This window comes from Crocuta crocuta, unplaced genomic scaffold, assembly GCF_008692635.1.
Source record: "Crocuta crocuta isolate KB4526 unplaced genomic scaffold, BGI_CrCroc_1.0 scaffold69, whole genome shotgun sequence".
Classification (NCBI taxonomy): Eukaryota; Metazoa; Chordata; class Mammalia; order Carnivora; family Hyaenidae; genus Crocuta; species Crocuta crocuta.
The window spans coordinates 1005363-1032905 of NW_027551576.1; the positions used below are offsets into that span (position 1 = coordinate 1005363).

The 27543-nt window shown below is 49.4% G+C and overlaps 1 protein-coding gene across 14 annotated transcripts; it reads left to right on the plus strand.

Moving 5' to 3' along the window:
- Nucleotides 1-27543, plus strand: TTLL3 (tubulin tyrosine ligase like 3). Of its 14 annotated transcripts, none has more exons than XM_077751467.1 (14): nucleotides 1-360; nucleotides 2108-2199; nucleotides 4325-4493; nucleotides 4650-4747; nucleotides 5881-6009; nucleotides 7357-7471; nucleotides 8215-8313; nucleotides 9581-9776; nucleotides 13120-13268; nucleotides 15819-16062; nucleotides 16935-17370; nucleotides 24072-24342; nucleotides 24934-25013; nucleotides 25200-25422. In XM_077751467.1, exons 1-14 carry the CDS (start codon nucleotides 318-320, stop codon nucleotides 25338-25340), a joined length of 2262 nt encoding a protein of 753 aa, XP_077607593.1. In that variant the 5' UTR covers nucleotides 1-317; the 3' UTR covers nucleotides 25341-25422. The 14 variants fall into 14 exon arrangements, with proteins under 14 accessions (XP_077607593.1, XP_077607586.1, XP_077607588.1 ...); XM_077751460.1 differs by having other exon boundaries at nucleotides 2-360; nucleotides 24072-24507; nucleotides 24934-25009; nucleotides 25200-25402; XM_077751462.1 differs by having other exon boundaries at nucleotides 2-360; nucleotides 24934-25009; nucleotides 25200-25402.

Consider the following 27543-nt stretch of genomic DNA (forward strand, 5'->3'; position numbering starts at 1 on the left):
ACTGAAGTGTTTTCATATTCATGAACTGAAATCTGGAAGTGGGTATTGGGAAAATTTTCGAAGGGTTAGCCTTTGAGCTGAGCTTTCCAAAGAGTTTTCTTCCAGATCACCAAAGAAGTCTCTCGAGGTAAAGTTAAAGGGAAGAGGGTTAGGGGTGGGAGCAACCCGGATAGCTGTCATCCCTTTTATGACATTCCCTCTGTGACCTCCTCCTGCTGCCGACAGAATTAGGTGTGCCCTCCTCTGGGGCACACGGCTGTGTTCTTGCTTCGCAGTGTTAACAGGTGTTCACGGTGAAGCTGGATGTTCCCTAGAGAATGGCAGCTGCTCACAGAACCCTCACAGGACAGCATTGCCTAGGTGAGCCAGCCATTTATCACAGATCCATCTCCCAGGGTCTGGAGCTCCTAAAGCCAGATTTGAGGCTGAGGAGAAAGAACAGACCAGATGGTTGCCAATCAGCCCGCCCCCTTCTGGGGGGGGCCTTCCTTTTGGGAAGCCCAGCCTCCAACCAAGAAGGGTTGGGAAGAGTGATCTCAGGTTGAGGTGGCCTGGACAGTGAGGCTGAGGACCCACCTTCACTGTACTGGCGGATTTACCCTGTAATTAAAGCTGGGTTCTTGGACCAGAGTACTCTTACTCGGACTCCGCTTAAATGGGCATTGCTGGAGTTCGTACCTCAAATTGCTCCTTTGGTACTTCTATGACTCATAGGTAGCCCGTCTGAGTGATAATGTGTACTTACGTTAAATAAAAGTGGGGTTTTGGAGTCTGACCTGAGTTCCAGTGCTGGCTCTGCTGTGTGATTTTAGGCGAATTAACATTTTGGAGCCTTATTTGTGTCAGCTGTGACTTTGGAAGATCATACTTTGCCACTACCTCCAAAAAGGTTCCTGAGAGTCTTTGCAGTGTTGAGGGCTGTGGCTGCTACATTTTTTCTGTGATTGTCTCCATGATCTGTATTCCTGTTTCTGAGTTATTGGTGGTGTGGGGCTGGGCAGGGGGTTGGGGGTGGAGATAGTGCTGCACTCTGTACGCTCTCATTGTTTTCATCCACATACTGCCCTGGCTTTCAGATCAGTCTCCAAGAACCTTACGCTGGGCCCATCCACCTCGCCCGGCAGATCTGATCCAGCTTCACCAGGCTCCAGCCACCCTGGCTGCCTTTTAGTTCCTGGGGAAGGTTCTTCCCCTCCTCAGGGCACTTGCTGAGACTTTCCTCTCCCTGGAATACTATTCCTCCTCTCTTCCCTAGCCAATTCCTGACCTCTTTTGCGTTGTGTAGGCTTCAGCTTAAGTGTCACCTCTTCAGAGAGGACATCTTTGCCTTGTCTAAACTTTATCCCCTTCCTGGTTTCAGTTTACTGCTTGTTCATTGCCCTTTTCATACCTACAGCAGTTTTATTTCTTTGTTGCTTGCTATTTTGTTTTCCCTCCACTGGGCTGTAAGCTCCGTGGGGTCAGGGATCACCTCTAGCTTGTTCTTCCAGTCTCCAGCACTTGGACTGCTGCCTGCCTAGCACGGTGGCCCTCTATAAATACCGTGGAATGACTCAAGCCACACGAACCATGGCACTGAAATTAACTGGCAGTGCCAGTGCTCTGCGCTTCCACCCTCGGTGAGGTCCGGATTTCAGCCCGCTGGAGGGAGTCCCCGAACCCACTACCCGAGCCCTGATTGTGCCCTGGGAATGGTTTCCAGGGCGACAGCAAACAGAGGGCGGGGCCTCGGAACTGAGGGCTCCGCTCCAGCCTCCGCCGGGCCCTCCCCCGAGAAGAGGCGGCGCGCAGAGGGGAGGCGGGGCCGCGCGCGCGGTGAGGGNCGGCGTCCACGCGCAGAGCGCCGCGGATCTCCGCCGTTTCAGGTCCCCGCACACCTCGGCCCTGGATGATGCCCAGTCGCAGGAGGATGAGGCCCGTTGCGGCCCGCCCATCCTGGTCGGAGGTGGTGGCGAGGACGAGACGACTTGGGGTGGAGGGAACGAGGGGGTCTGGAGCAGTGCGGAGTGTGGGCATCCGGATGAAGGATGGAGAAAGGGGCGTGGGCGTCGGAGGCCCGGAGAGACGCTCCCAGCCCGCCCCAGCCCTACTCCGCATCTTTCTGCAGGTTCCCTTGTCCTCTGGCGAGGATTCTCCAAGACGTCTCACCACATGGGCCGGCTCAGAAACGCCAGGATCCACGTGGAGAGAGCTGTCAAGGTCGGAGGGGGCTGGGAGGGGGCTTCTAGAAAGGGCCCTGAGAATGGCTTAACCTGCCTCTCCGAACTGTGTTCTTCCATCCTTTAAAAACGAACAAAACCAAAAACCTTGATCCCACAGCCGTCTTAAAATCGTCCCAGTGCTTCAGTAGCCCTTGTTTGCGGAACTAACTTCCCTACCTGGGATTCACTACTCAGCTCCTACCACGCTGGTTTCTAGCCTTTTCCCGCTCCCATCGGGAACCCCTCTAGTCAAGGCCACTCTGACCTCCAAGGAGCCAAATCCAGCAGCCCCTTTTCTGTCTTCATCCTGGTCTGGTATCTTGTGTGTGTCTACGCCGCTGCCCCGCATACCCTTCCCCCTTGGCTGTCTGCACACCCCTAGTTTTCCTTTCTCCCTCCCTGGCTGCTCATTTTCAGCCTTTGACGGCTCTAAAAGGCTTTCTTGGTTCCCTGGATCTCTCTCCACACCTGTCTTCTTGGCTGTGAGTGCGGTCAGCGCGCTGTGCCCTCTGCATGCCCTTCCCAGCCAGCCTCTCTTCTGACTCCACACTCCCTAGATCCGTGCCCCTCCTTGGCATCTCCATCCAGAGACAACTCAGAAGCACCCATGTCCCCAGCCGTACTCTTGATTTTCCTGCCTAAACCTGTTGTCTTCCCTCATCTCCGGTCTTTCTGTCTCCCAGTTCTCAAGCCAGGAATGTGATCTTTCTGTTTGTTCACCCAGACATCTAGATAACCGTGTTTTGTTCTTGCTTCTGTTTTTGTTTTTTTTTTTTAATGTTTTATTTATTTCTAGGAGAGAGAGAGAGAGAGAGAGACAGCGTGAGCAGGGGAGGGTCAGAGAGAGAGGGAGTCACAGACTCTGAAACAGGCTCCAGGCTCTGAGCTGGCAGTCAGCACAGAGCCCGACGCGGGGCTCGAACCCACGAACCGCGAGATCATGACCTGGGCGAAAGTCGGGCGCTTAACCAACTAAGCCACCCGGGCGCCCCATTCTTGCTTTTGTTTTCAAGTAAACTCTACGCCCAGCATGGGGCTGGACCTCACGACCCTCAGGTCGAGAGTTGAGTGCTGTACTGCCCGAGCCAGCCAGGCACCCTGCTCACCTACTACACATCTAACCCCATCAGCAAAACTAGTCATGTCTATTTCCAAACCGAGTCTCCACTCTGTCACCTTCTCCACATCTCTACCCTTGTTCTAGAAATGCTATTGTGATTTTTCTCCTGCCCAAACCACAACAGCCTTCTAACAGTCTCCGTGGTCCCCCCCATCCCATCCCCGCATCTGTTCTCCGTGTAGCAGCAAGCCGAACTTATAAAGCCTCCAAGCATGTCACACTCTCAGTGTGCCTTTATCGCTTCATGCTACCCTCAATATAAAATTCAAGTCTGTTCAAGGCCTGCAGACCTATCTCAGTCTACCTGAAAGTACCACTGCCTGCCTCCTTAGGAGCTCTGCCCTCATTTTCCACACCCCCTTCTCCCTGGCTTCCTTCCAGTTTCTTCCGACCTCTCTTCAGCCTCAGGACCTTTGCACATGCTTTTCCCTCTGCCTGAACTGCTGTTTGCCCAGTTCTGTACACTCCTTCTCACCGTTCCCATGTTTGTATTTCTAGTCTCTCTGGGTCTCCATTGAGTATCCAGTTTTGGGAGGCAGCCAGCCTGGATTTAAATGCTTTTGCACTAATTACCGTGTGCCCACACTGTTCAACCTCTCTATGCCTCTGTTTCATAACCACTTAAGTGGGGATGATAGCATCTATTAAAAAAGACATGTTGTTATTAATAATACACATAAGCAGAGCATGGTAGGTGCTCAATAATTGTTAGCATTTACCATCATCATTATTACTATGCATATTTATTTCTCTGTTTTTTTTTTTATTTTACAAATAGTTTATTGTCAGATTGGTTTCCATAAAGCTCCCAGTGCTCATCCCCACAAGTGCCCTCCTCCATGCCCATCTCCCCCTCTCTATTTGTTTATAATGTATCTCCCCGATTAGAACATAAACATTTCCTGAAGGCAGAAACCAGAACTGTCTGGCTCACCGCTATATCCCGTAGGTGTGGCACTGGGATGATACTTACTGAATAAGTATCCTTCTCTCAACTTAACAGCAGAAGAAGATCTTTATGATCCAAGGCCGCTACCCAGTGATACGGTGCCTCTTGCGCCGGAGAGGCTGGGTGGAGAAGAAGATGGTCCATCACTCGGGCACCACCCTGCCGCCACCCCAGAAGGATCTGGATAGCTCAGTAATGGGTGACAGTGACACCACTGAGGATGGTGAGCTGTTCCCTCCCTTCCCACAGGCTGCCCCCCCCGCACCCCATCCCTGCCAAGTCCCTTTCCTTTGATTCCTCTGTCCCGGGGTTGAGACTCTGGTGTAGGCCTGTGGGGCAGGGACGGGGACCTCACCAGGCCTGGGCTCTGCATCCACAGAGGATGAAGACAAACACGAGGCGTTTCGACCACCACAGCTGTTAGACTTTGCTGATTTAATGGAATTTGATGACCTAGATGGGACACATGCTCTGATGGTGAGGTCCCCCGGGGGCTGGCAGGGAGGGGCTAGAGGGAGAGCAGTAGAGGCCTGCTGGGTTACCTCAGAGAAGTCCTTTCCTTCTCTGGGCTTCGGTTTCCCCATCTGTAGTAAAAACTGCTTCGGTAAAGCCTGGATGGGCCAGGAGAGCGGTGAGGGGCACAGGGGCTCAGACAAGCCTGGCCTGGGGTCAGAACCCTGCTAGGTTATATCAGAAGCCAGCAGAACCCCCACACTGGTAATTCCCCCTTCCAAATAAGACCCCCATATTTCACATCCTTTCTCTGCCCTTGGCAAGTGAAGGCTGGAAGGAAGGGCCTACAAAGCTCCAAAAGGGGCTGGTCTGATGGTGTGGAGGTGAGGGCTCCTCTGGGATGAGGTGGGGACACTTGGCTTTAAACCTTGGCACCACCACTTACTAAGCTGAACTATACCAAATTGCCGTTTTGGTATGTCCTCAGAAGTTGAACGCTGGCAATTTCATGTGGCCCAACCATGTGAGCTCCGAGATAAGTCACTTATCCTGTCTGTGCCTCAGTTCCCTCATCTGTGAAATGGGGATAACAGCAGCACCTACCTCTTGGGGGTTCTGATGAACATTAAATGAGTTGGTAGGAAAACCACGTAAAAAAAAAAAAAAGAAAGAAAGAAAGAAAAGCACCTAGAACAGGCCTGACACATAATGTCATCGCCTGTTAGTAATCCTTCCTCCCAGAGTTGCGGGAAGGATGGAGGAGGTAGCATCCTAAGAGAGCCTTTATCACACACTCTGTGCCCATCAGCTTGGAGTCACTGTCCTATCACTGAGCAGGTCACTGATAGCCATGGGCCAAAACAAAGGTTGTGTAGCTCAGTCACTGCCTAGGGGCACCTGACCAAAGGAGTTCTGCAAGCCAGCCTGCTCTCTGCTCCCAAGTGTGTGCCCTGGAGGAAGAGCTGTCTCTTCTTACCTTACACAGAGATATGGGGTGTGGGCAGAGGCTGCCTTGGAAGCATACTCTTCTTCCATTCATACACGCACGTGCACGCACACACACACACACACACACACACGCTCAGCAGAGCGAGGAGAAGTTTCTCAGGCCTTGTGTTGCCCACACCAGTCTCCCCTATTTCCTCTGCTCTCCCCAGTCCCGCATGGTTCGGAACGAGATCCCCTATTTCATCTGGACCACTCGGCGGGATGTGCTGGACTGTCGCTTCCTCTCCAAGGACCAGATGATAAACCACTATGCCCGGGCTGGCTCTTTTACCACTAAGGTGGGTTCCCCAGGGGAGCAGGCATAGCAGCTTCTAACCCATAGTCCTTGGGTGGCAACCCCACTCCCTGCTTTCCCTTGTCAGTAAGAGTTCTTAGGAGGTGGAGAGGTATGGAAGTCAGTGGGATTTGGAATCAGGGAGGCCTGGGTTCAAATCCAACCCCTGCAGCATGTCAGGCACATGTAGACATGATGACTAGAATAGACTCCAGGATCCAAACAGGATCCGGAGCCAGAAAAACACCAAGTCCAGTGACTGTAAACAAGAGACCCCTTACCAGTTAAGCAAGGAATATCTGGCTGATGGATCCTTTCGATCTCACCTGGGTTTATTAACAAGTGTTTTCACCTCTCTGAGCCTCAGTTTCCGCATTTTTAATTTTTTATTATTTTTTTAATTTTTAAATTATTTTTTTATGTTTATTTTTGAGAGAGAGAGAGAGAGAGAGAGAGCGTGAGCAGGGGAGGGGCAGAGAGAGAAGGAGACACAGAATCCAAAGCAGCTCCAGGCTCTGAGCCGTCAGCGCAGAGCCTGGCACGGGGCTTGAACCCACTGACTGTGAGATCACGACCTGAGCCCAAGTCGGCTGCTTGACCGACTGAGCCACTGAGGTGCCCCATTTCTTTTTAATGTTCATCCATTTTTGAGAGAGAGAATAAGAGCAGGGGAGAGGGAGATACAGAATATGAAGCGGGCTCCAGGTTCTAAGCTGTCGCCACAGAGCCTGACGCAGGGCTCAGACCCATGAACCGTGAGATCATGACCTTAGCCGAGGTCAGACGCCCACCCCACTGAGCCACCCAGGTGCTGAGAATACCAATAACATCTATTTTGTAGGGTTCTGGCGAGAATGACAAGCTTTATCATTGGAACCTGCTAGTATGTTACTGGTGCGGGCTGGGAAGATTTCCTAGAGGAGGCAGGTCTTTAAGACTGTGAAAGGGTGGGAGCACCTGGGCAGCTCAGTGGGTTAAGCATCTGACTCTTCATTTCGGCTCAGGTTTGATCTCACAGCGCTGGCGACTCTCCTCTCTCTCCCTCTGCCCCTTTCCTGCTCATGTTCTCTCTCTCTCTCTCTCTCTCTCTCTCTCAAAATAAATAAAACTTAAAAAAAAAGAATGTGAAAGGACAGTGAGGAGGGATGTAGGGCATTCTTGGCAGAGCAAACTGCATGGCATACACATGGAAATGGGTATGAGTGAGTCAGGCCTAGCCAAGTGCAGCAGAGGCTCTGCGAACATCCAAGCAGGGTCTCCCCGAGCTGTCTGGGCATGTGGTGAATGTGGGGAGTCCCTTAAGGTGCCCTGGGCAAGTCCCGCTGTGCCCCCTCAGCGGCTAACTCCATAGGTGGGCCTGTGTCTCAATCTCCGGAATTTGCCGTGGTTTGATGAGGCTGATGCTGACTCCTTCTTTCCGCGCTGCTACCGCCTGGGGGCTGAGGATGACAAAAAGGCCTTCATAGGTAAGGAGATGCCAGCCCCATGCCTGGGCCCCCAGGCTAAAACCCTGGTTCATGTTAGAGAGCAAAAGGCCTCTCCTTACGCCTTCATTCACCCCGGCCGATTTCCTTCTCCATCCCCAATCCTTATCTTCCCCTAATATGCCTCCCATAATAAACTTCTCAGCTTGGTCAACGCAGACCTCCAGAAGAGCTCAGATAGCTTAGTCTGTATTCTAAAGTAGGTTCTAAAAGTTGGCCAGTGGGTTGAGCTTGGAGTCCGTAGTATGTTCTAGGCCTGTGTCAGATTCCACTGGGTAGATTGGGTTCCAAATCTAGACAAGGCTGTAGACTTTGGGTTTCTAAGGCAGAATAGTTTCTGACTTCAGAACATGTTCTAAGGTGAGGTCAGAATTTGGGTTCAGATTTGATATTAGCTTTAAATTCATCTCCAAATCTGACATAGGTTTTGGGCTCAGGTCCGGTTCTCAGGATAGAGTAAGAGTCACAAGTGGATCAGAAGGAACAGAAGGGGGAAATGAGACAACCGGTCTAGGCCAGATTCGGAAGGCAGTATTTATGCCACCTCAGATTCTAGGCCTGGGTCTACAATTGAAACAGAAGCCAGGTTCTAATCCCAGAGTCTAGAGTCAGAAGGTAGTTACGTTCCGGATCCAAAATGGGGCAGGCAGGTTATGATCAGGTTCCGGAACCAGAACAGGCCTGAGCCCAGGGGCTGAGCAGGGTATTCCCTGCCCCGGGAGCAGAGGACTTCTGGCTGACAGCTGCCCGCAACGTTCTCAAGCTGGTGGTGAAGTCTGAATGGAAGTCGCTCTCTGTCCAGACAGAAGAGGAAGAGGCCCCAGGTAAGTGCTGTGGTTACGTCCACTCCCCCCCCCGCCGTTTCATTTTCCTTCCCCCCATACATTCATCTGTTCATCTCCCCGTCTGCCTGCGTATTAGCCACATCCATCTGCCCCTCCCCATCTCGCTCCCCTCTTCCTACCCACCATCCGTACATCTCTACCCACCACTTGTCCATCCATCCGTCTACTCCTCTCTCTACCTGCCTACACACACGCTCCCACCCACTGAGCTCGCAGTCACCCGCCCATCTGTTTGTCATTCAGTCACCTCTCACCCCACTTATTCCCACACTGCTGATTTACTCCTTCGCCTGCCTTCTCTCAGCTCCACACTCCCTGCGATCTGTCCTCTCCTGTGCCTTCCTTTCCATTCTCCCACAAACTCGTCTCCCCATCTCCCCACCTGCTTTTCCATTCTCCTAGCCACCGTCCCGTCCCTATGTCCTCCTCTCCACCCACTCATCTGTTCTTCTTTCCCAGTCACCCACCTGTCTTCTGATTCATTTGTTAACCAACCCGCTGCGTCACTCAGCCATCCCACGGGCCTGGCGTGTGGCCAACCACCATAGAGAGGACAGACTAAGAAGACATGGTCCATCCCTGCCTGTGGGGAGCTCAGGTCTCGGATGAGGAGGAAGCAGTGAAACCATGTAGTTGCATGTGGTCTGAGGACCCCTTGTCTCTTGTGGAGGGGGACAGAGAGTCCCTTACTGCCGGTTGGCCCCACCCATTGCTCGGCCTTTCTGTCTCTGAAGTTAGCTCCTACCTGTAAGTGCCCATCCTGTTATCCAGGGGCCTATCAGCCATGGATTCAGGGAAGGAGGCGCAGCTCTACTGGATAGAGGAAAGTCCCTGCCTCTTGCAGAAGGAGTCCTCTCCATTGCCGTCTCCTGGGCATGTCAGGTGAAAAGAAGACTGTTGTGTGCCAGGATCAGGGACTGAAAGGCCTCAGGTGTGTCAGAGGTCCCAGGGACAGAGAGGCTGCAGGTGTGTGCTGGGCCTATAGGTCCTGAGAGGCTTTGGGGCCTTTAGTGTAGAGCTTCAAGTGAGTAACAGCTCCCAGGACAGTGGGGCCGGGGGCGGGTCCTAGGGTCACAGGTGAAGCTAGAACAGAGCCTCAGGTAAGTGACAGGTCCCAGGACAGTAGGGGGTACACGTGTATGCTGGCCTCAGGCAAATGACAGGCCCTGGAGCCTTGGGGGCCGTGGCACGTGTCAGGTGACATGCCTCGTGTGTCAGCTAGTGACAGGCCCCTTTCTGTCTTCAGGAGACAAGCAGCCCAAGAAGCAGGAGAAAAAGCCAGCGACGGTGACCCCAGAGTTTGTGGATGAGGCTTTGTGTGCCTGTGAGGAGCATCTTAGCACCCTGGCTCACATGGACATCGACAAGGGCCTGGAGGCGCCCCTGTACCTCAGCCCTGAGGGCTGGTCCCTCTTCCTCCGGCGCTACTACCAAGTAGTCCAGTGAGTACCTGTGAGGCCAGGGCCGCGCGGCCTGGGCAGGCGCCCCCGGCTCTCAGGGAGCTTATGTTCTGAGCTCAGGGAGGGACCCTCTCCTCCCCAGGCTCCCACTCGGTTGGCCCCGCCTCTACTGCCCATGAGCCCTCAGGGACTCCCATTGCCTTCATGTCAGCTTCCAAACCCTCCTTCCCGAACCTTGGCGTGGCATGGTCACTAAGACCGTGGCCTGTGGTGTCAGGTCGTCCCGACCTGGGCAGCTTCCCAGCTCTTTTGACCTTGGCGATACCACTCATCTCTCCGAGCTTTACTTTTCACACGCGAAATAATGTCTGTCTCCACGATGGGGTTAGGCAGGCTAATCTGTGTTACCCACGCAGCAGAACTCACAGGGTTCATTCACAAAATGGGAATCTGTCAAGTCATTGAGGGTTGGTCCTAGAGGCCAGTGTTTCCCAAAGTGCGCCCCATAGGATGCTTAGTTCTGTGGGACATAAATTGATTCGATGAATGAAAGGCTTTTGCTGTCAGCTGTACCTGGAGAACATCGGGTTAAACAAAGTTAATGAATGCAGGCTTCCTCGATGCAAGGCTTCTCAGAACCTGTGGGTGGTGTTAACCTCAGAGAGAGAGACGGGGCAGCACATCCTGTCCTTACGAGCCCCCGGCCCCCATGCTCCCCCAGGCGTCCTGAGGGCTTGTCTTCTCAGAACACACTTGGGGAAAAGGTTCCTAATCAGAGAAAGGGAGTTGAGTTGAGACAGGAATTCGATTCGGCAGAGGCGTGGGGGTGCGGGGTAAGGAAGGGAGAAGCGCGCCCCCAAGGCAGAAGTGCACCCCAAGGAGGAGGAAGGGAGAAGTGCGCCCCCAAGGCAGGAGGGCACCAGCATCTATTGAGCGCTTCCTGTGTGCTCAGTGTTGTGCCAGGCTCCAGAGATGAAGTGTAGTCTGTGCCCTCAGTGGGTGCACAGCTCAGGTGGGGAGGCTTGCAGCAAGTCGGGCGGGGCTGCTACGGGCCTCAGCTCGGTGGTATTAATAGAAAGGAGTGGGCAGACGTCATCATTTTGACAGGGGACACTAAAGAATTAATAAATGAGCTTGGAATGCATGACATACTGAGCTACCAGAGAAGTACCAGGAAAGGCCCCTCCTTAAACTAAGAATTCTCAAGACTAAGTTAGAACATTAGAACATGAATCCTTTGAATTTCTAGATGAAAGGGAAGTTCTAGAGGGCCTTGGGCACTTCTCCAGAGTCGGGATTACATAAAATATCGCATCGTATAAGCGTGCCTAGCTGGCTCTGTTGGTAGAGCTTGCGACTCCTGATTTCAGGGTCTTGAGTTCAAGCCCTGTGTTGGGGATAGAGCCTGCCTTTAAAAAAAAAAAAAAAAAGGTTTTGGGGCAGCTGGCTGCCTCAGTCAAATATATATGGTGTTAGGAGGCTAACTCATAGACATTACAGATAGTTAGCATTCATTAATTCCTGCAATATTTACGGAATTTACGGTTTTCAACTTTTTTTTTTTTAAGTTTATTTATTTTGAGAGAGAGAGTACACAGTGAGGGAGGAGCAGAGAGAGAGAGAGAATCCCAAGCGGGCTCTGCACGGTCAGTGGAGCTCCAACTCACAAACTGTGAGATCACGACCTGAGCCGACATCAAGAGCTGGTTGCTTAACCAACTGAGCCACGCGGGTGCCCCTGTTTTCAACTTTTTAAAAACAAATCATGCATGGCTCACCAGCCAGGCTTTTATCAAGGTTGACTTCCCACAAACACTGGTTGCTTTTTTTGTTGTTGTTAAATATAAAAATGGTATTGGCATGTCTAATGTACTTTTTCAAATGACACATGCCCCTGCCACCGTCATCTGACACTTTCCTGGGCCAAAGCACGGGTTTATTGAGCAGATTCCCTATGCCAGCGTCCACCAAAAACTTTCCAGCAAACCCTCTGGTAATAGAAGATTTAGGACTTAAGTGTGAATATTCCTTTTTTTTTTTAATTTAAAAAAAAAATATTTCTGAGAGAGAGACAGTGTGAGCAGGGGAGGGTCAAAGAGAGAGGGAGACACAGAATCTGAAACAGGCTCCAGGCTCTGAGCTGGCTGTCAGCACAGAGCTCGGCGCGGGGCTCGAACCCACAAACCGTGAGATCATGACCTGAGCCGAAGTCGGACGCTTAACCGACTGAGCCACCCAGGCGCCCTGACAGAGTCTGTCTTTGTGCACAAACCCTTCTCTGCACAGCCCAGTTGCTGAGGCAGGCAACCATTCATCCCCACAACAGACTTTTAAGGAGCACCTAGAAGGTGTACTGTTGGAGGATGGGAGCACAGCAGAATAACGACTGTAAAAAATGTCCCTGCTCTTATGGAGCTTGGATTCCAGTGAAGGGAGACAGACACAGTAACCAAATAAGCGTAGGTATTGCGTGATAAGTGATGCGAAGAAAACAAGCCGAGGAGATGTGTGATACAGATGTGCTTAGAAAGAGTTAGACCAGGGGCGCCTGGGTGGCTTAGTCGGTTGAGCGTCCGACTTTCGCTTAGGTCATGATCTCGCGGTTCGTGGGTTCGAGCCCCGCGTCGGGCTCTGTGCTGACTGCCAGCTCAGAGCCTGGAGCCTGTTTCAGTCTGTGACTCCCTCTCTCTCTGACCCTCCCCTTCTCACGCTGTCTCTCTCTCTCTCCTAGAAATAAATTTAAAAAATATAAAAAAAAAAAAAAAAAAAGAAACACAGAGTTAGACCAGGAGAAGACCAACCTATCACCCAGGTTAGTTTGGAGGAGAATGAACCCCAAAAAGTACCAGTGGATGGAGGGATCAAGCAGGACAGCGTTTGCATCCTGACGCAGCCACTCGACTCAGTATGTGGCCTCGGGCAAGTCCTCTGAAGTCTCCCGGCTTCAGTGTACACGTCTCTAGGGCGGGACGAGTAATACTTCCCTGGCAGGGCCATAGAGAGGATTAGCGATAATGTATGTGAAGCCCCTGGCACTACCCCTGGCACCTAGTAGTGCCTCGTCGTCAGATGCTGGTGTGATCACATTCTGCCGACGGCAGTTCTGTTGTAACAGGAGGTAGGCACAGAGGGCGGAGTGTTGGAACAGGAGGGCGTGTGACAAGTGGAATGTCACCCCCTCGTGTTCTGGCATTCTCAGGGGGCGCCCTGGGCCAGTGAGAATGGGGGGGCAGCTTAGGATGGGATGGGGGTTTGGAAGAGACCTAACTGGGTATCTTGGGGGAGGGTGTGTTGGACCATGGCCAGGGGGCTTGTGCTTCCTCTTGCCTCGTCCACCAGGCTGCCCCCAGACCCAGCCTTGCCCAATCCCCTCATCTCCCCACAGCGAGGGGGCAGAACTCAGGCACCTCGACACCCAGACGCAGCGCTGTGAGGACATCCTGCAGCAGCTGCGGGCCGTGGTGCCACAGATGGACATGGAAGGAGATCGCAACGTCTGGATCGTGAAGCCGGGAGCCAAGTCCCGAGGACGAGGTGGGGGTCAGCCCCTGCTTCCTGCACCAGCGCCCTACAGCCTGCCTCTCCAGCCTAGAGGCTGGGGAGGTTAATAGTGCAGGACGTGTTGGACCCAAACTGCCTGGGTTCAAATCCTAGCTTTGCTACTAATAGTCTGTGTGATCTTGAGTAAGTTACACCACCTCTCTGAACCTCAGTTCCTTCATCTGTGAGAGGGGAGAGTAACCTCCTGTGAGGCGAGGATTAAATGAGGTAGTGTGGCTAACTCTCCAGACACGCCGAAATCTCAGCATGGTGCCTGGCACAGGGTGATCACCCCATAGACATTGGCTCTCAGAGTTGGGTTAATGCTTTAGGTGTGTCTGGTGATCCTCACGTGCAGTAGTCTATCATCGATGGGCTCTCTGACTTGACCAGAGCATCCCTTTGAAGCATAGCATGTGCTTAAGGGTATGGATGCTGGGAGCCAGACTACGTCAGGCCAAACCCACACTCTGCCTCCTACTATCTGTAAGACTTGGGGCAGGAGAGTCAACCTGTGTCCTACCTCATTTCATCGTTTGGTAAATGGAGCCAACTTTACCTTCTCAAGAGGTAAGTGAGTGTGATATGTGCTTTTACATAGTAACTGCTGTATAAGTGCTATTATTTTTACCTACTATCCTGGCCCCTCAGCCCAGTGTGAGTGGAATTGTAACAGGGGAGCCATCAAGTTGGGTTGGTGCATTAGCCCAGCCTTAAAAAACTGGTTAAGGACTCACAAGATGTGGAAAACATACTTTTGGCACCAGATCCTTCCAAATACTGAGTTTGTTCATGTCCAGGGGAAGCTACTGAAGGTCCGGACACTGAGTGACATCCCTGTGTCACTTCAAAACCGGCCTCTTGGTCTTTTCTTTTCCTACCTTGTAAATACTGTGGGTTTTTTTTTTCCAGTTTTAAAAATATGTATTTATTATTTAAAAAAGGATTAGACAATACAGAAAAAAATAGAAAAAAGAAAGCAAAAGCCTCCCTTAATTTCACGTTTGTTTATTCTTTGGGAGAGAGAGAACATGAGCAGGGGAGGAGCAGAGAGAGAGAGGGAGACACAGAATCCGAAGCAGGCTCCAGGCTCCGAGTCGTCAGCACAGAGCCCAGTGTGGGGCTTGAACTCACGAACCGCGAGATCATGACCTGAGCCGAAGTTGGACACCTAACCGACTGAGCCACTCAGGCGCCCCTAGGATAAATTCTTAAAAAAGAAATTGCTGGGTCAATGGACATGAATAGCCTTAATTTTTGGTTATACAAGGCATTATGTTCTTGGGAATCTTGATGATCATTCTCATCACTTAAGAAAGGATCTGGCTTGGGAACCAGACACAAGTTATTCTGTGCCATTGGCAGGTGATCAGGCCGCTTTGGGGGCCAGACAATGAAGGAGTGAGATTGACTTGTGAGCACGTATGTTTACAGTGTGATTCTGATATCTATCGGCATTAAAATGATGCCTTTTAAGTATAAGGTACTTAACATCACTTGTTATAAAAGAGAGAAAATTAAAATAAGGTAACTATTTTCTACCTAAAAGAATGGCCAAAATAATCAATAGTGTTGGGCAGGATGTGGGCAGATACATAATCTCATATACTTTTGCTGGGAGTGCAGATTGGTAGAACATCTTTTGTAATATAAAATGAAAAAATGTACATACCCTTGGAGCCAGCATATCTACAGCTAGAAATTTATTCTACAGATGGCTAATAATAATGATAGGTGTTAACATTTACTGAATGCTCACCATAGGCCAAGAACTATTTGAAATCCTTAACATGTTTTGTTAGAGGTATAGAACCTTATCAGACTGAGGCACACAGACTCTCCCATAATTTGGAAATGTATCCACTGGACCCGGAAGCGGCAGTTGGCTGCCTCTGGGAAAGAAGTATCTTTTTATTCTATACCCTTTGTACTTCCTGCTTTTATGTTTTATATTCTGTTAATTATTGCGAAGAAGTTAAAGTCATATATGCATATGGTATTTTAAAAAGCCCAATGTGGTTTGAATTTTCACGTGTGCATATATTACTTTTCAATCAAACCAAAGAGGTTAATTAAAACAATTTTTTAATCTTAAAAAAAATTTTTTTAGTATTTATTTTTTAAGAGAGAGAGAGAGCAAGGGGCGCCTGGGTGGCTTAGTCGGTTAAGCGCCCGATTTTCGCTTCTCGCGGTCATGATCTCGTGGTTCGTGGGTTCGAGCCCCGAGTCGGGCTCTGTGCTGACTGCTAGCTCAGAGCCTGGAGCCTGTTTCAGAGTCTGTGACTCCCNGTGCTGAACTCACGGATTGTAGATCATGACCTGAGCCGAAGCCAGACACGTAAACGATAGAGCCACCCAGACGCCCCTCCCCCCCAGTTTTTAAAAAAATCTTTCGCAGATTCCCAGCTTTGCCAAAGAGAACAGGGTTCTGGAGAAGGCCTAGCAGCTCTGTGGGGATGAGGGCTTAAGATGAGCTGTCCATGGTACCCGGGCTCTTCCAGCCCAAGCCTGACCCCATCCCTGACCACCCTGTTTCCCCCTTAGGCATCATGTGTATGGACCACCTGGAGGAGATGCTGAAGCTGGTAGACGGCAACCCCACGATGATGAAGGACGGCAAGTGGGTGGTACAGAAGTATATTGAGCGGCCCCTGCTCATCTTTGGCACCAAGTTTGACCTGAGACAGTGGTTCCTGGTGACTGACTGGAACCCACTGACCGTGTGGTTCTACCGTGACAGCTACATCCGCTTCTCCACACAGCCCTTCTCCTTGACGAACCTGGACAAGTGAGCCCCATCCCTTATTTTCTATGAGCTTTCCGTCTGGCTGGGGAGCTGACAAGCGACAGGTGGCTCCCAGTGCAACGCTGGGCTCCAGTCCCAGTCTGCACACAGGCAGGTTCTCCGTCCACCCAGCAGATACCTACCAAGTGTGTTCTACGCTCCAGAGATACAGCAGTGAATAAAACAAGAGCCCAGCTCTCAAGGTTCACATTCCCACACGTAAGGTGGACACGTATGAAATGTGTCTGCCTGTGTCCTACCCGACACTGTTGATGATTTTTGCCACTCTGAGTAGAATATGGTTATTTTACTTTTATCTCTTTTAGAATGAGTGACGTGAAGTATCTTATGCTGATAAGGCATCGTTTTAATGCCGTTACTCATAAACAATGAATACAATAAGTAGAATTATCTAATAGGTAATACAATGATACGTGTTACTTAACAAAGACTGTGGAGCAGGGTCAGGGGGTTCAGGAGAAATCTAGAGCGGAGAGTCAGGTTGCAGTATTAACTTGGGGAGTGAGAGAAAGTCTTGTTGAGCCCTGGGTTCGGATTCCATCTCTGCAGCTTCTAGGGAGTGTGACTTTGGTCAAGTGAAACCTCGTTAAGCTGCTTTTTTCACATCTGAAGAATGGAGGCACTGTTATGAAACTCATAGCGGTTAGTTACTGAACGCTGCATATGTGATGGGTACCAAGTGCTTCATGCATATTATCTCAGTCATTCGTGAAAACCCAGTGAAGTGGGTGCTGTTTGCCCCCGTTTGACAGATGTGAAGGAGCACTTGGGTGAAACGATGTCACAACTAGTCGGGGTGAAGGTGGGACTTGAGCAGGCTGGTTGACTCCAGGGCCTTCTGCTCTCTGCCCCAGCTCAGTGCACCTGTGCAACAACTCCATCCAGAAGCACCTGGAGAATTCATGCCATCGGCACCCGCTGCTGCCCTCAGACAACATGTGGTCAAGCCAGAAGTTCCAGGCCCACCTGCGGGAGATGGGGGCCCCAAACGCCTGGTCCACTGTCATCGTGCCTGGCATGAAGGCCGCTGTGATCCATGCCTTGCAGACCTCCCAGGACACCGTGCAGTGCCGGAAGGCCAGCTTCGAGCTCTACGGTGCTGACTTCGTGTTTGGTGAGGACTTCCAGCCCTGGCTGATTGAGATCAATGCCAGCCCCACCATGGCCCCCTCCACGGCTGTCACCGCCCGGCTCTGCGCAGGCGTGCAAGCTGACACCCTGCGAGTGGTTATCGACCGGCGGCTAGACCGCAACAGTGACACAGGAGCCTTCGAGCTCATCTACAAGCAGGTGAGGCGGCTGGGCCCAGGCAGGACCCCAGGGAGTCTTCCCCCCCTCTTCCATGCACCCCCCTCGTGAAGCACAGGGCACTGCAGGCAGACAGCCCTGGTTCAAGTTCTGGTCCTGCCACAACGACTCAGTAAAGCCACTCTTCCATTTTCTCATCTGGAAAATGAAGATGCCGTTACCATCTTTCTCATAGGGTTTGGGAGAGTGAACATGAGTTAATATGTGGGAGTCATCCCTATGATCCAGTAATGGCGCTAGTGGATATTTACCCAAAGAATATAAAAACACTAATTGGAAGGGATATGTGCACCCTAGGTTTATTACAGCATTATTTACAATGGCCAAATTATGGAAGTAGCCTAAGTGTCCATCGATAGATGAATGGATAAAGAAAATGTAGTATATACAGTGGAACATTATTCAGCCATAAAAGTGAAATCTTCCCATCGGCAACAACATGGATAGATCTAGAGAGCATAATGCTAAGTGAAATAAGCCAGGAAGAGAAAGATACCATATGATTTCACTGATGTGGAATTTAAGAAACAAAACAAAGGGGAAAAAAAAGACAAACCTAAAACTGGACTTAAAAAAAATTCTTTTTTAACGTTTACTTTTTTTGAGGGAGAGAGAGAGACAGAGTATGCACGGGGAAGGGCAGAGAGAGAGGGAGACACAGAATCCAAAGCAGGCCCCAGGTTCTGAGCTGTCAGCACAGAGCCCGATGTGGGGCTCGAACTCATGAACTCTGAGATCATGACCTGAGCCAAAGTCAGACACTTAACCCACTGAGCCACCCAGACGCCCCAAACCAGACTTTTAACTATAGAGAACAAACTGATGGCTACCGGGGGTGGGGATGAGTGAAGCAGGTGAAGAGGATTAAGAGTACACTTATCTTGATGAGCATGGAGTAGTGTGTGGAATTGTTGAATTGCTGTATTGTACACCGGAAACTAGTATAAGACTGTTAACTACACTGGAATTAAAACAAACGAAAAATTAATTGTATCACTAACAATAACAAAAATATACATGTGGATCATATTTCTAGAGAGGCATATAGCGAAGTGTTAAAAGCCAAACCTCCCTGGGTTCAAATCTGTGCTCACTAAGTATGAGCTGTGTGACTTTGAACAATTCCCTAACCCCTGGGAATCTCAGTTTCCCCATCTGTAAAGCAGGACTCAATATAATCCCTACCTCATAAGGTTGTGATAATTAAATGAGGATATAGGTAAAGCCCTTCAGAACAGTGTTTGAACATCATAAATACTCCATGTTTTAGCTATTGTTAGTACCTGATAAGGTCATCAGGTGTCTCATGAAAGGTGGCATCACGTATGCCTGGACATACAGTAAGAGTCAGTTAGTGGAAGCTGCTGCTACTGTTATTATTGTTATTATTTTATTCCTTTTATAATAATTTTACTTGCCTTGTTCCAGAAAGAGATTTGAGTCCACTTATGGAATAGAATACCGTTTTTAAAAATCAGAAAACCAATTTCAAGTGTTTCTGAACTCTGCAATTTCTCATGGCAGTTAAATTAATTATCCTAATCCTAAGTATCATTCTGATTAGGTTTCGACTTCTACTGGGGCACCTGGGTGGCTCAGTTGGTTAAACTTCCGACTCTTGATTTTGACTCAAGTCATGATCTGGCTTTCGTAAAATAGAGCCCTGCACCAGGCTTCACACTGAGTGCTGAGTGTAGAACCTGCTTAGGATTCTCTCTCTCCCTCTGTCTCCTAAAGTAAATAAGTAAACATAAAAAAAAAAAAAGGATTTGGCTTCTATCAAAGTTTGGCCACGGATAGAGAACATGCTAATTACATGACCCAAATGTCCTGGTCTTTGTCACATTTACTGATCATAAATCAATATTGGCATATTGGTTTCAAAAAACAAATATAAGGATAGGAAAATAGGACAAAGCCAAGGGAGAAGGGAACATTCTAGCACAATGGTTACCAAATGCTGGTTCACAGGCCAGAATCACTCGGCAAGCTTCCCAAAAACACAGGTCTCAGGAAGCTCCACCCCCAGAGACTGTTCTAAAACGTCCCGCTCAGGGTCTACACATCTGCATTTTTCAGATGTCTTAGTTGTCCTGAAAATCTTTTATGGCTTTTTGTTTTTGTTTTTAACGTTTATTAATTAAAACAATTTGTTTATTTTGAGAGAGAGAGAGATATCACATGTGTACATGTGGGGAAGGGGCAGGGAGAGAGGCTCCATGCCCCACACTGAGCCCAATATGGGGCTCCATCTCATGACCGACCGACCGACCGACCGACCGACCATGAGATCATGACCTGAGCCAAAATCATCAGTTGCTCAACTGACTGAGCTGCCCAGGCACCCTTGTTTTTCTTTTTTTAAAACCAACATGTCATGAAGATTCACCATTTGCACTGGTTGTTTTTGTCTTACTTTGTCCTACTTTTTTCCTTTAATGATTCTCCCATTCAAAATGGAGAGACAGAGTAGAAAGTACACGGGAAGCATTGGTCCATAGCAACTCTGAAATCTAGTCCGGCACACATTTCCAGTTTTGCTATTAGGACCCTCGTTAACTTCCTAGGAATTCTCTGTGGCTCTTGCTTTCATCCATTGGAATCTCCGTTCAGCCCTAAATCATCCTTTCCCATGAACATCCTCAATAGTTCTTAGTCTGTTACCTGGATACAGAAGCCTCTTTGATTTCATATTGTGTCTGTCCCTTTCAATCCAAGTGCATATTTTTAAAAACTTTGTGGGTTTCTTATGTATCAAATTTATACTCTCTTCTATTACACCTAAGCCATATCCACAATTCTTAGAGACAGCTCTCCTCTCTGTGAGGCTACTACAAGACAACAGCCCTCGCAATTCTAGAAGCCCTACTGTTAACAGAGAGTGCCTACCGCCCTGTTAACTCACAATGTGTTAAAGACTTAAACATAAGACATATAAGTATGCCCTTGGGTTGCTTAAAAGATCCGTAGCTGCTTTAAAGGACTTAGATCTCTCTGAAGTTGTTGCTTATTGAGATGTAATTAACATGGAATACTATATTCGATTCAGGTATACAACATAATGAATGATTTGATATTTGTATATATTGTGAAGTGATCACCACAATAAGTCTAGTTAACATCCATTATCACACACAGTTACAATTTTGTTTTCTTCTAGTGAAAAATTAAAAGGTCTACTCTCTTAGCAACTTTCAAATACGCAATACAGTATTATTAACTATATGTTACATTACATCCATGGCTTATTTATTTTATAACTGGACATTTGTACCTGGACCCCCTTCATCCATATTGCCCACTGCCTCTGGCAACTACTGATCTGTTCTCTGTGTCTATGAGTTCAGGGTTTTTGTTTCTGGTTTTGTTTTTATGTTTATTTCAGGTTCCACATATAATTTGTATCATGAGATATTTGTCGTTCTCTCTGACTTACCTCACTAGCGTAATTTCTTCCCTCAAAGCCCATCCATGTTATACAAATGGCAAGATTTCCTTCTTTTTATGGGTGAATAACATTCCATGATAGATAGATAGACACTCATATTTTCTTTATTCATTCATCCGTTGATGGATGGACATGGATTGCTTCTATGTCTTGGATATTGTAAATAATGCTGCCATTAGCATGGAGGTGCAGATACTTGTTCAAGTTAGTAATGTTTTTTGTTTGCATTGGATAAATACCCAGAAGTAGAATTGCTGGATCATATCATATTTCTATTGTTAATTTTTTGAGGAACCTCAATACTGTTTTTCACAGTGGCTGCACCAATTTATATTCCCACTAACAGCGCACAAGTGTTCCCTTTTCTCCACATCCTCACCAACCCTGTTTCTTTTTGATAATAGCCATTCTAACAGGTGTGAGATAATAGCCTATTATGGTTTTAATTTGGATTGCCCTGATGATTAGTGATGTTGAACACACTTTCTTTCTTCTTTTTTTATTTTTTTTAACATTTTTTTCAATGTTTCTTTATTTTTGAGAGAGAGAGAGACAGAGCACACGCAGGGGAGGGGCAGAGAGAGAGGGAGACACAGAATCCGAAGCAGGCTCCAGGGTCTGAGCTGTCAGCACAAGAGCCTGACGCAGGGCTCAAACCCACGAACTGTGAGATCATGATCTGAGCTGAAGTCGGACACTTCACCGACTGAGCCACCCAGGGGCTCCTGTTGAAACATTTTCATGTGTCGGTTGGCCATCTATTGGTCATCTTTGGAAAAAATGTCTTCTTGGATCCTCTGCCCATTTTTAAATAAGACTATTGTCATTGCCATTGAGTTGTATGAGTTCTTTGTGTATTTTGGATGCTAGCCCCTTATCAGACATGATTTGCACATATTTTCTCCCATTGGGTAGGTTGCCTTTTCACTTTGTTGTTGGTTTCCTTTGCTGTTCAGAAGCTTTTTAGTTAGAGGTAGTCCCACGTGTTTATTTTTGTTTTTGTTGCCTTTGCTTTTGGTATCAAATCCAAAAAATCATTGTCAAGACAGATGTCATAGACCTTACTTGCCTATGTTTTCTCTGAGGAGTTTTATGGTTTCAGGTCTTAAATTCACTTTAATCCATTCGGAGTTGGTTTTTGTGTGTGTCATAAGATAGTGGTCCAAGTTCATTCTTTTGCGTGTGGCTGTCCAGGTTTCCCAGCACCGTTTATCGAAGAGTCTGCCCTTTCCCCAGTGAATATTCTTGTATCTTCTTTCGTCTTAAATTAATTCACCATTTATGCGTGGGATTATTTCTGGGCAGCTCTGTATTCTGTTCAGTAGGTCTACGTGCATTTTTTAATGCCAGTACCATACTGTTTGATTACTGTGCTTTGTCATATAGTTTGTCGTCAGTAAGNTTAGTGGTCCAGGTTCGTTCTTTTGCGTGTGGCTGTCCAGGTTTCCCAGCACCGCTTATCGAAGAGTCTGCCCTTTCCCCAGTGAATATTCTTGTATCTTCTTTCGTCTTAAATTAATTCACCATTTATGCGTGGGATTATTTCTGGGCAGCTCTGTATTCTGTTCAGTAGGTCTATGTGCATTTTTTAATGGCAGTACCATACTGTTTGATTACTGTGCTTTGTCATATAGTTTGTCGTCAGTAAGCATGATGCTTTCAACTTCTGTTCTTCTTTCTCAAGACTGTTTGGGGGCACCTGGCTGGCTCAGTTGGTAGAGTGTGTGACTTGTGGTCTTGGAGTTGTAAATTCAAGCCCCACGTTGGGCACAGAGACTACTTAAAAATAAAAATCTTAAAAAAAAAAAAAAGATTGTTTTGGCTATGCAGAGTGTTTTGTGGTTCCATATAAGTTTTGGAAATTTTTCTTTTTGTGAAAAATGCTTTTGGCATTTTGATCGAGATTGCGTTAAATCTGTAGATTGCTTTGAGTAGCATGGATAATTTAATAACATTAATTCATCAGCACAGAATGTCTTTCCGTTTATTTGTGTCTTCAGTTTTTTTTTTCATCACTATCTTAGCTTTCAGTGTACAGGTCTTTCATTTCCTTGGTTACATTTATTACAGGTCTTTATTCTTTTTGGTGCTCTTTAATCTCTTTTAATCTAGAACAGCAGCACTGTTTTCCGTCACCCCTAATCTTTTGAAGGGACCAGGTTGGTTGTTTTGTAGAACTGTCCCACATTCTGGATTTATCTGATTGTTTCTATTTAGACTGTTCTGTTATCTCAATGTCCTATAAACGAGAAGTTGGGCCAAACAGCTTGATAAGGTTCAGGTAAAACATTTTTGGCAAGAACACTTGAGAGGTGATGCTGGGTACCTCATATGGCAACACAAGGCACACACTGTGGGTGTCTTGTGATTAGTGATGCTAGCTCTGGCCATGGGGTTTAGGTGGTAGCTACCAGATCTCTCCATTGTGAGTTGCATCCTCCCCTTTGCAATGATCAGTTACTTTGTAAAGTGGTACTTAGCGCCCACGACACATAATCCTGTCATCCTTTTCACTGACTTATTTTGATACCCAGTTTTGATTAAAGGGGCTTTGCGGCAGCTCTGATATTTGTATTTTTTACAAGCTGCAAGTGACTCTGATAGATTTTAATCAGGATCCATTGTTGACACAGAAAACCCCTCAAACCAGCTCATGGTTAAAAAGGGGTCATTAGCAAGACACAGGGAGGCTGTCCTGGAGCCTAGCTGTAGGAGGTTCTGCTGGCTTACTCGGAGCTGAAAATTGTACAGCACCTCCTTGCCTGGATCTCTGTCTGCCTCCTTCAGCAAATTTGCTGCTTCATTCTCTCGATCCAATGCCTTCATTAAGGCTCTTCGTTTCTGCTTCCCCATAATAGGTTCATGCAAGGCTCTAGGCAGGCTCCAAGCCTCTTATCTGTCTGGGCGACATAACTCAAATTCTGTCTGCACAGAATCTGGCATAACTCAGGAAGCTGCCCATCAGCCGTGGCTTGTGGAGCAGAAGCATACACAGTTCAGCCGGGACTGGGGGCGTTCAGGAGGGCAAAGGGCAGGGGCTCCTAATGCGGGCCTAACTAAGACTCCCTGACTCCACTGGGTTACTAATCCCAGGGACTCTGTGACTTTCTAGGTACTGATTTCAGGCCTCTTGAGCCAGACCCCTTAGAGGACAGAGATGAGCTCCCAGTTTCTCAACCCAGAAATTAATGCCAGCGCCACCGTCTCAACGGGCCTCCTCTCCTCTTTCCCACAGCCCGCCGTGGAGGTACCCCAGTATGTGGGTATCCGGCTCCTGGTAGAAGGCTCCACCATCAAGAAGCCCCTGGCAATGTGTCACCGGCGGATGGGGGTCCGCCCGGCCCTCCCTCAGCTGCTGACCCAGCGAGGCTCTGGGGAAGGCAAGGACTCAGGGACCGTTACCCACAGGTCAGCTCCTAGGAAGGCTGCTGGGGCCAGGAGCCTGGGGCACACTGAGAAGCCAGTCTCCACTGCCACCACCTCAGCCCCTGGAAAGGGGAAGAAAGGCAAGGCGAAATGTGCCACAGCCCTGGCCCACCCCAGTCTCCGGAAGTGGGAACTCCCCAACACCAGGATGGGCTGCATTTTCACCATGACCTTTGCTAGTGGGGACAGGCAGCCCCACCCGTTGAACAGATTGCCATTGAGTCTGAAGAACCCCCAGGCCCTGGGTAAGACCACTCCCCCCAAACACCCCAGGGTCCCAAGGCATTTTCTTCCTATTCTCCAAGCCCCTCCTGACCACGTGGATTTGCAGCCCCGCCGTAGCCCCACCAAAAAGGCACCAGTAGCAAGTAAGGGCCACCGCTTACAAAGTATTTTTTAAAAATGCATGACCAAATGAATATCGTTCCCTCCAAAGCAGTCACCCTGCAAGGTAGCGCTACGTACTTCCCAGATTCCAGGACTCAGTCCAGGGTCCGTCTCTCTCCAGAGCTCAAGCTTTCCCTGCAGCAGTATTCTGCCTTTGCCTCCATGCAAAGTTGCCTCTGGGGGAAAGGAGCTAATCGTAGGGCACTTAACAATTTACACTGGGCCGCTCCCCAGCCAGCTCCTCACCACCTAGCAAGGTAGGTGCTATTATCCCCATTTTCCAGCCGAGGCATCAGGAAGTTTAAGGAAGCTGCCCGAGGTTGCACATCTCAGGAGGGGCAGAGCTGGGATGCAGACCAGGTCTGTTGGGCTCCAAATCCCGCGTTCTTCCCATGGCCTCTGGAGGAGGAGGAGCTGGGAGGGCTCCATTTGCCATCTCATACCCCGGCCCTCATCTTCCCCCACCTTTCCACCCTCCACGCACACCTTGAGGGGTGCTGGTGAGCCTTGGGCCCTCCCCAGGCCCTGACGGCCCCTCTTGCTCCCACAGCCCCTTACCACTTCCCGAGCCTCTACCCGAAGGCCCGGCTGCCTCCTCCCCATCCGCTCCGATGCCAGGGCCCGGTCCTCAGACTGCAGCACAGCAAGTTGGTGGGCTCTAAGGCCCTGTCCACCACAGGCAAGGCCTTGATGACTCTCCCTACCGCCAAGGTTTTGATTTCCTTCCCATCTAACCCTGAGCTCAAGTTGGCATCCAACGCCCTGAAACCAAGAAAGGTGGGCCTTGAGCTATGACTCGCACCTGGTGGGCAGTGCTGAATACTGGGGTCGGGGCTGGAGGGCACGGGCGAGGGCAGCTCCCGGGCTAGCTGGAGCCCCAAGGGAAGGGCTTTTTTCCTCAGAACCCCCTTGCGGAACAGATTTCCTGATCATCTCTTCCCCTTCTTCCCCCTTTTCACACTGCGGCTGTTGCTCCCCAGTGTGTTCGTGGTCCCTGTCCTGGAAGTGCCTTGTGGCCTCTACCCTTCGAGGTTGGAAATCTTCCTAGCACCCACAGAAAGATCAAGGCCAAAGGCAAGTTCAAGGCCAGACTCTGTGACAAACCCAAGGCTGAGGCATGCCTCCTGAAGACACTGAGCCTTCCAGGCCCCCTGCCCTTTATCAGTGCATACCAGGGTCTAGGGGGCATGGGGGACATGAGGCTTCAGAAGCCCTTGCTTCGATCCTCACTGCCCCTATCCCGGATGCAGTGCCAAATAAAAAGGAGCCAGTGAAGTATCCTGGGCTTGGCTCCATTCCTATTGGAGGGTGAAGAGAGGGTAGGCGGAGGCCCTGCACCCCAAGGTCCAGAATGAGAGCTGCAGGCCATCAGCGGCCTTCCACAAAGCAAGGGCCGGAATTCTCCCACTCGCGACAGACATGGGGCTTCCTGTTCAGGGACTCCCTGGCATCCCTGACCTTTGGATGGGGGGATTAGCCTCACTTTATAGATGAGCAGTCAGAGTCTGAATGAGAAGCCATGGCTTGCCCAAGATCACGTGGCAGTGAGAAAGCTAGGGCACACTGCCGGACTGCTCACCACTGGGAGGTCCCCAAGCGCCGAGCCCAGGGGAGAAGCTGGCGGGCAGGAGAGTGACACCTAAGGGCGTGCGATTTACAGCATGAGATGAAGGAAGCAGGAACCTTGCCCTAACCCAGCCCCTCTCCAGAGGGAGTGGGTCCGCCCCTTCCTCAGCAGGGGGCTGTGGTTGCCTACAAAGGTAATGTCAAACAAACCATCTGAGAAACTTTGGTATTTCTTAGTTGTAGTGGGTTGAGTGGCAGTCCCCGCTACACCCAAAGATACATCTGCCTGGAAACTGAATAACTTCATTTGGACAAAGAGTCTTTGTAGATGTGCTTAAGTTAAAGGTCTTGAGGTGAAAGTACTCTGGATTATGCAGGTGGGCGGGCCCTAAATCCAATGACAGGTGTCTTTATGTGAGTCAGAAGACACAGACACGAGAAGGCCATGGGAAGATGGAGGCAGGCTGCTGTGAGAACAGCCGTAAGTCAAGGCTTGGAACCACCCGAAGCTGAAAGAGGAAAGGGAGGGTTCACCCCGAGAGGCCTCAGAGAGCACGGCCCTGTTGACAACTTGATTTCAGACTGGCCTCCAAGCCCATCTGTGACAAAATGAGTTCTGTTGTTTTAAGCCACTCGGGTGTGGTAGTTCGGGAGAGCAGCCCTAGGGAACTAACGATACTAGTCAAGTGGACGTACATGTATTCTGATGCAGCACCTCTTGCAAAACCGAACCAGGAAGTGCACGCAGGTGGGTTCACACCACTGTTGTGCTGACAGCTAAATGCCCTAACTGTCCACTAGCAGAGTGGATAGACCGGTGTGGTCATGCACTGGAATTCAAGCCCAGGCCGTACATCACAGATGCCTTCCGCGGCGTGGAACAAGATCACAAAAGGACATACGTGGCATGACTCTGCTTCTGGAAAGACCAAAATCGGGCAAAACAAAGTCTATTGTCGAGGGGGGGATGCATGTGTAAGTGGGAAACCCTAACAAGACAAGCAAGGGAGGCTCCCATGTCGGTAGGGATTTCCAACCTAGAATGAATAATAGAACCCCTTGGGGGAGCTTAAAAGATGGATACCAGGGTCTCCGGCCCAGACTGCGTAAATTGGTATCTTTGGGGTGCAGAATCACAGGGAAGGTATGGGGCTTTTTTTTTTAAGCTTCCTGAGAGGGAGGCGGAGGGGGTTCTACTGTGAGACCAGGGTTGAGAACTGGTACCCTAAAGAGGAGGGAGAGGCATGTTTCTGTTTCATGCCCCGAGCGGTGGTTAAATGGGCGTCACTTTGTAATTCTTTAAATCGCAGAGATGTTTATGTACTCTT

What these genes read in the sequence shown, in the direction of transcription:
- TTLL3 (XM_077751454.1), top strand. Translation starts at nt 318, where the DNA reads ATGGCAGCTGCTCACAGAACCCTCACAGGACAGCATTGCCTAG. An exon ending in ACGTGGAGAGAGCTGTCAAG is followed by an intron (nt 2,200 to 4,324) that starts GTCGGAGGGGGC and finishes TCAACTTAACAG; the next exon opens with CAGAAGAAGATCTTTATGAT. An exon ending in CGCTACTACCAAGTAGTCCA is followed by an intron (nt 9,777 to 13,119) that starts GTGAGTACCTGT and finishes ATCTCCCCACAG; the next exon opens with CGAGGGGGCAGAACTCAGGC.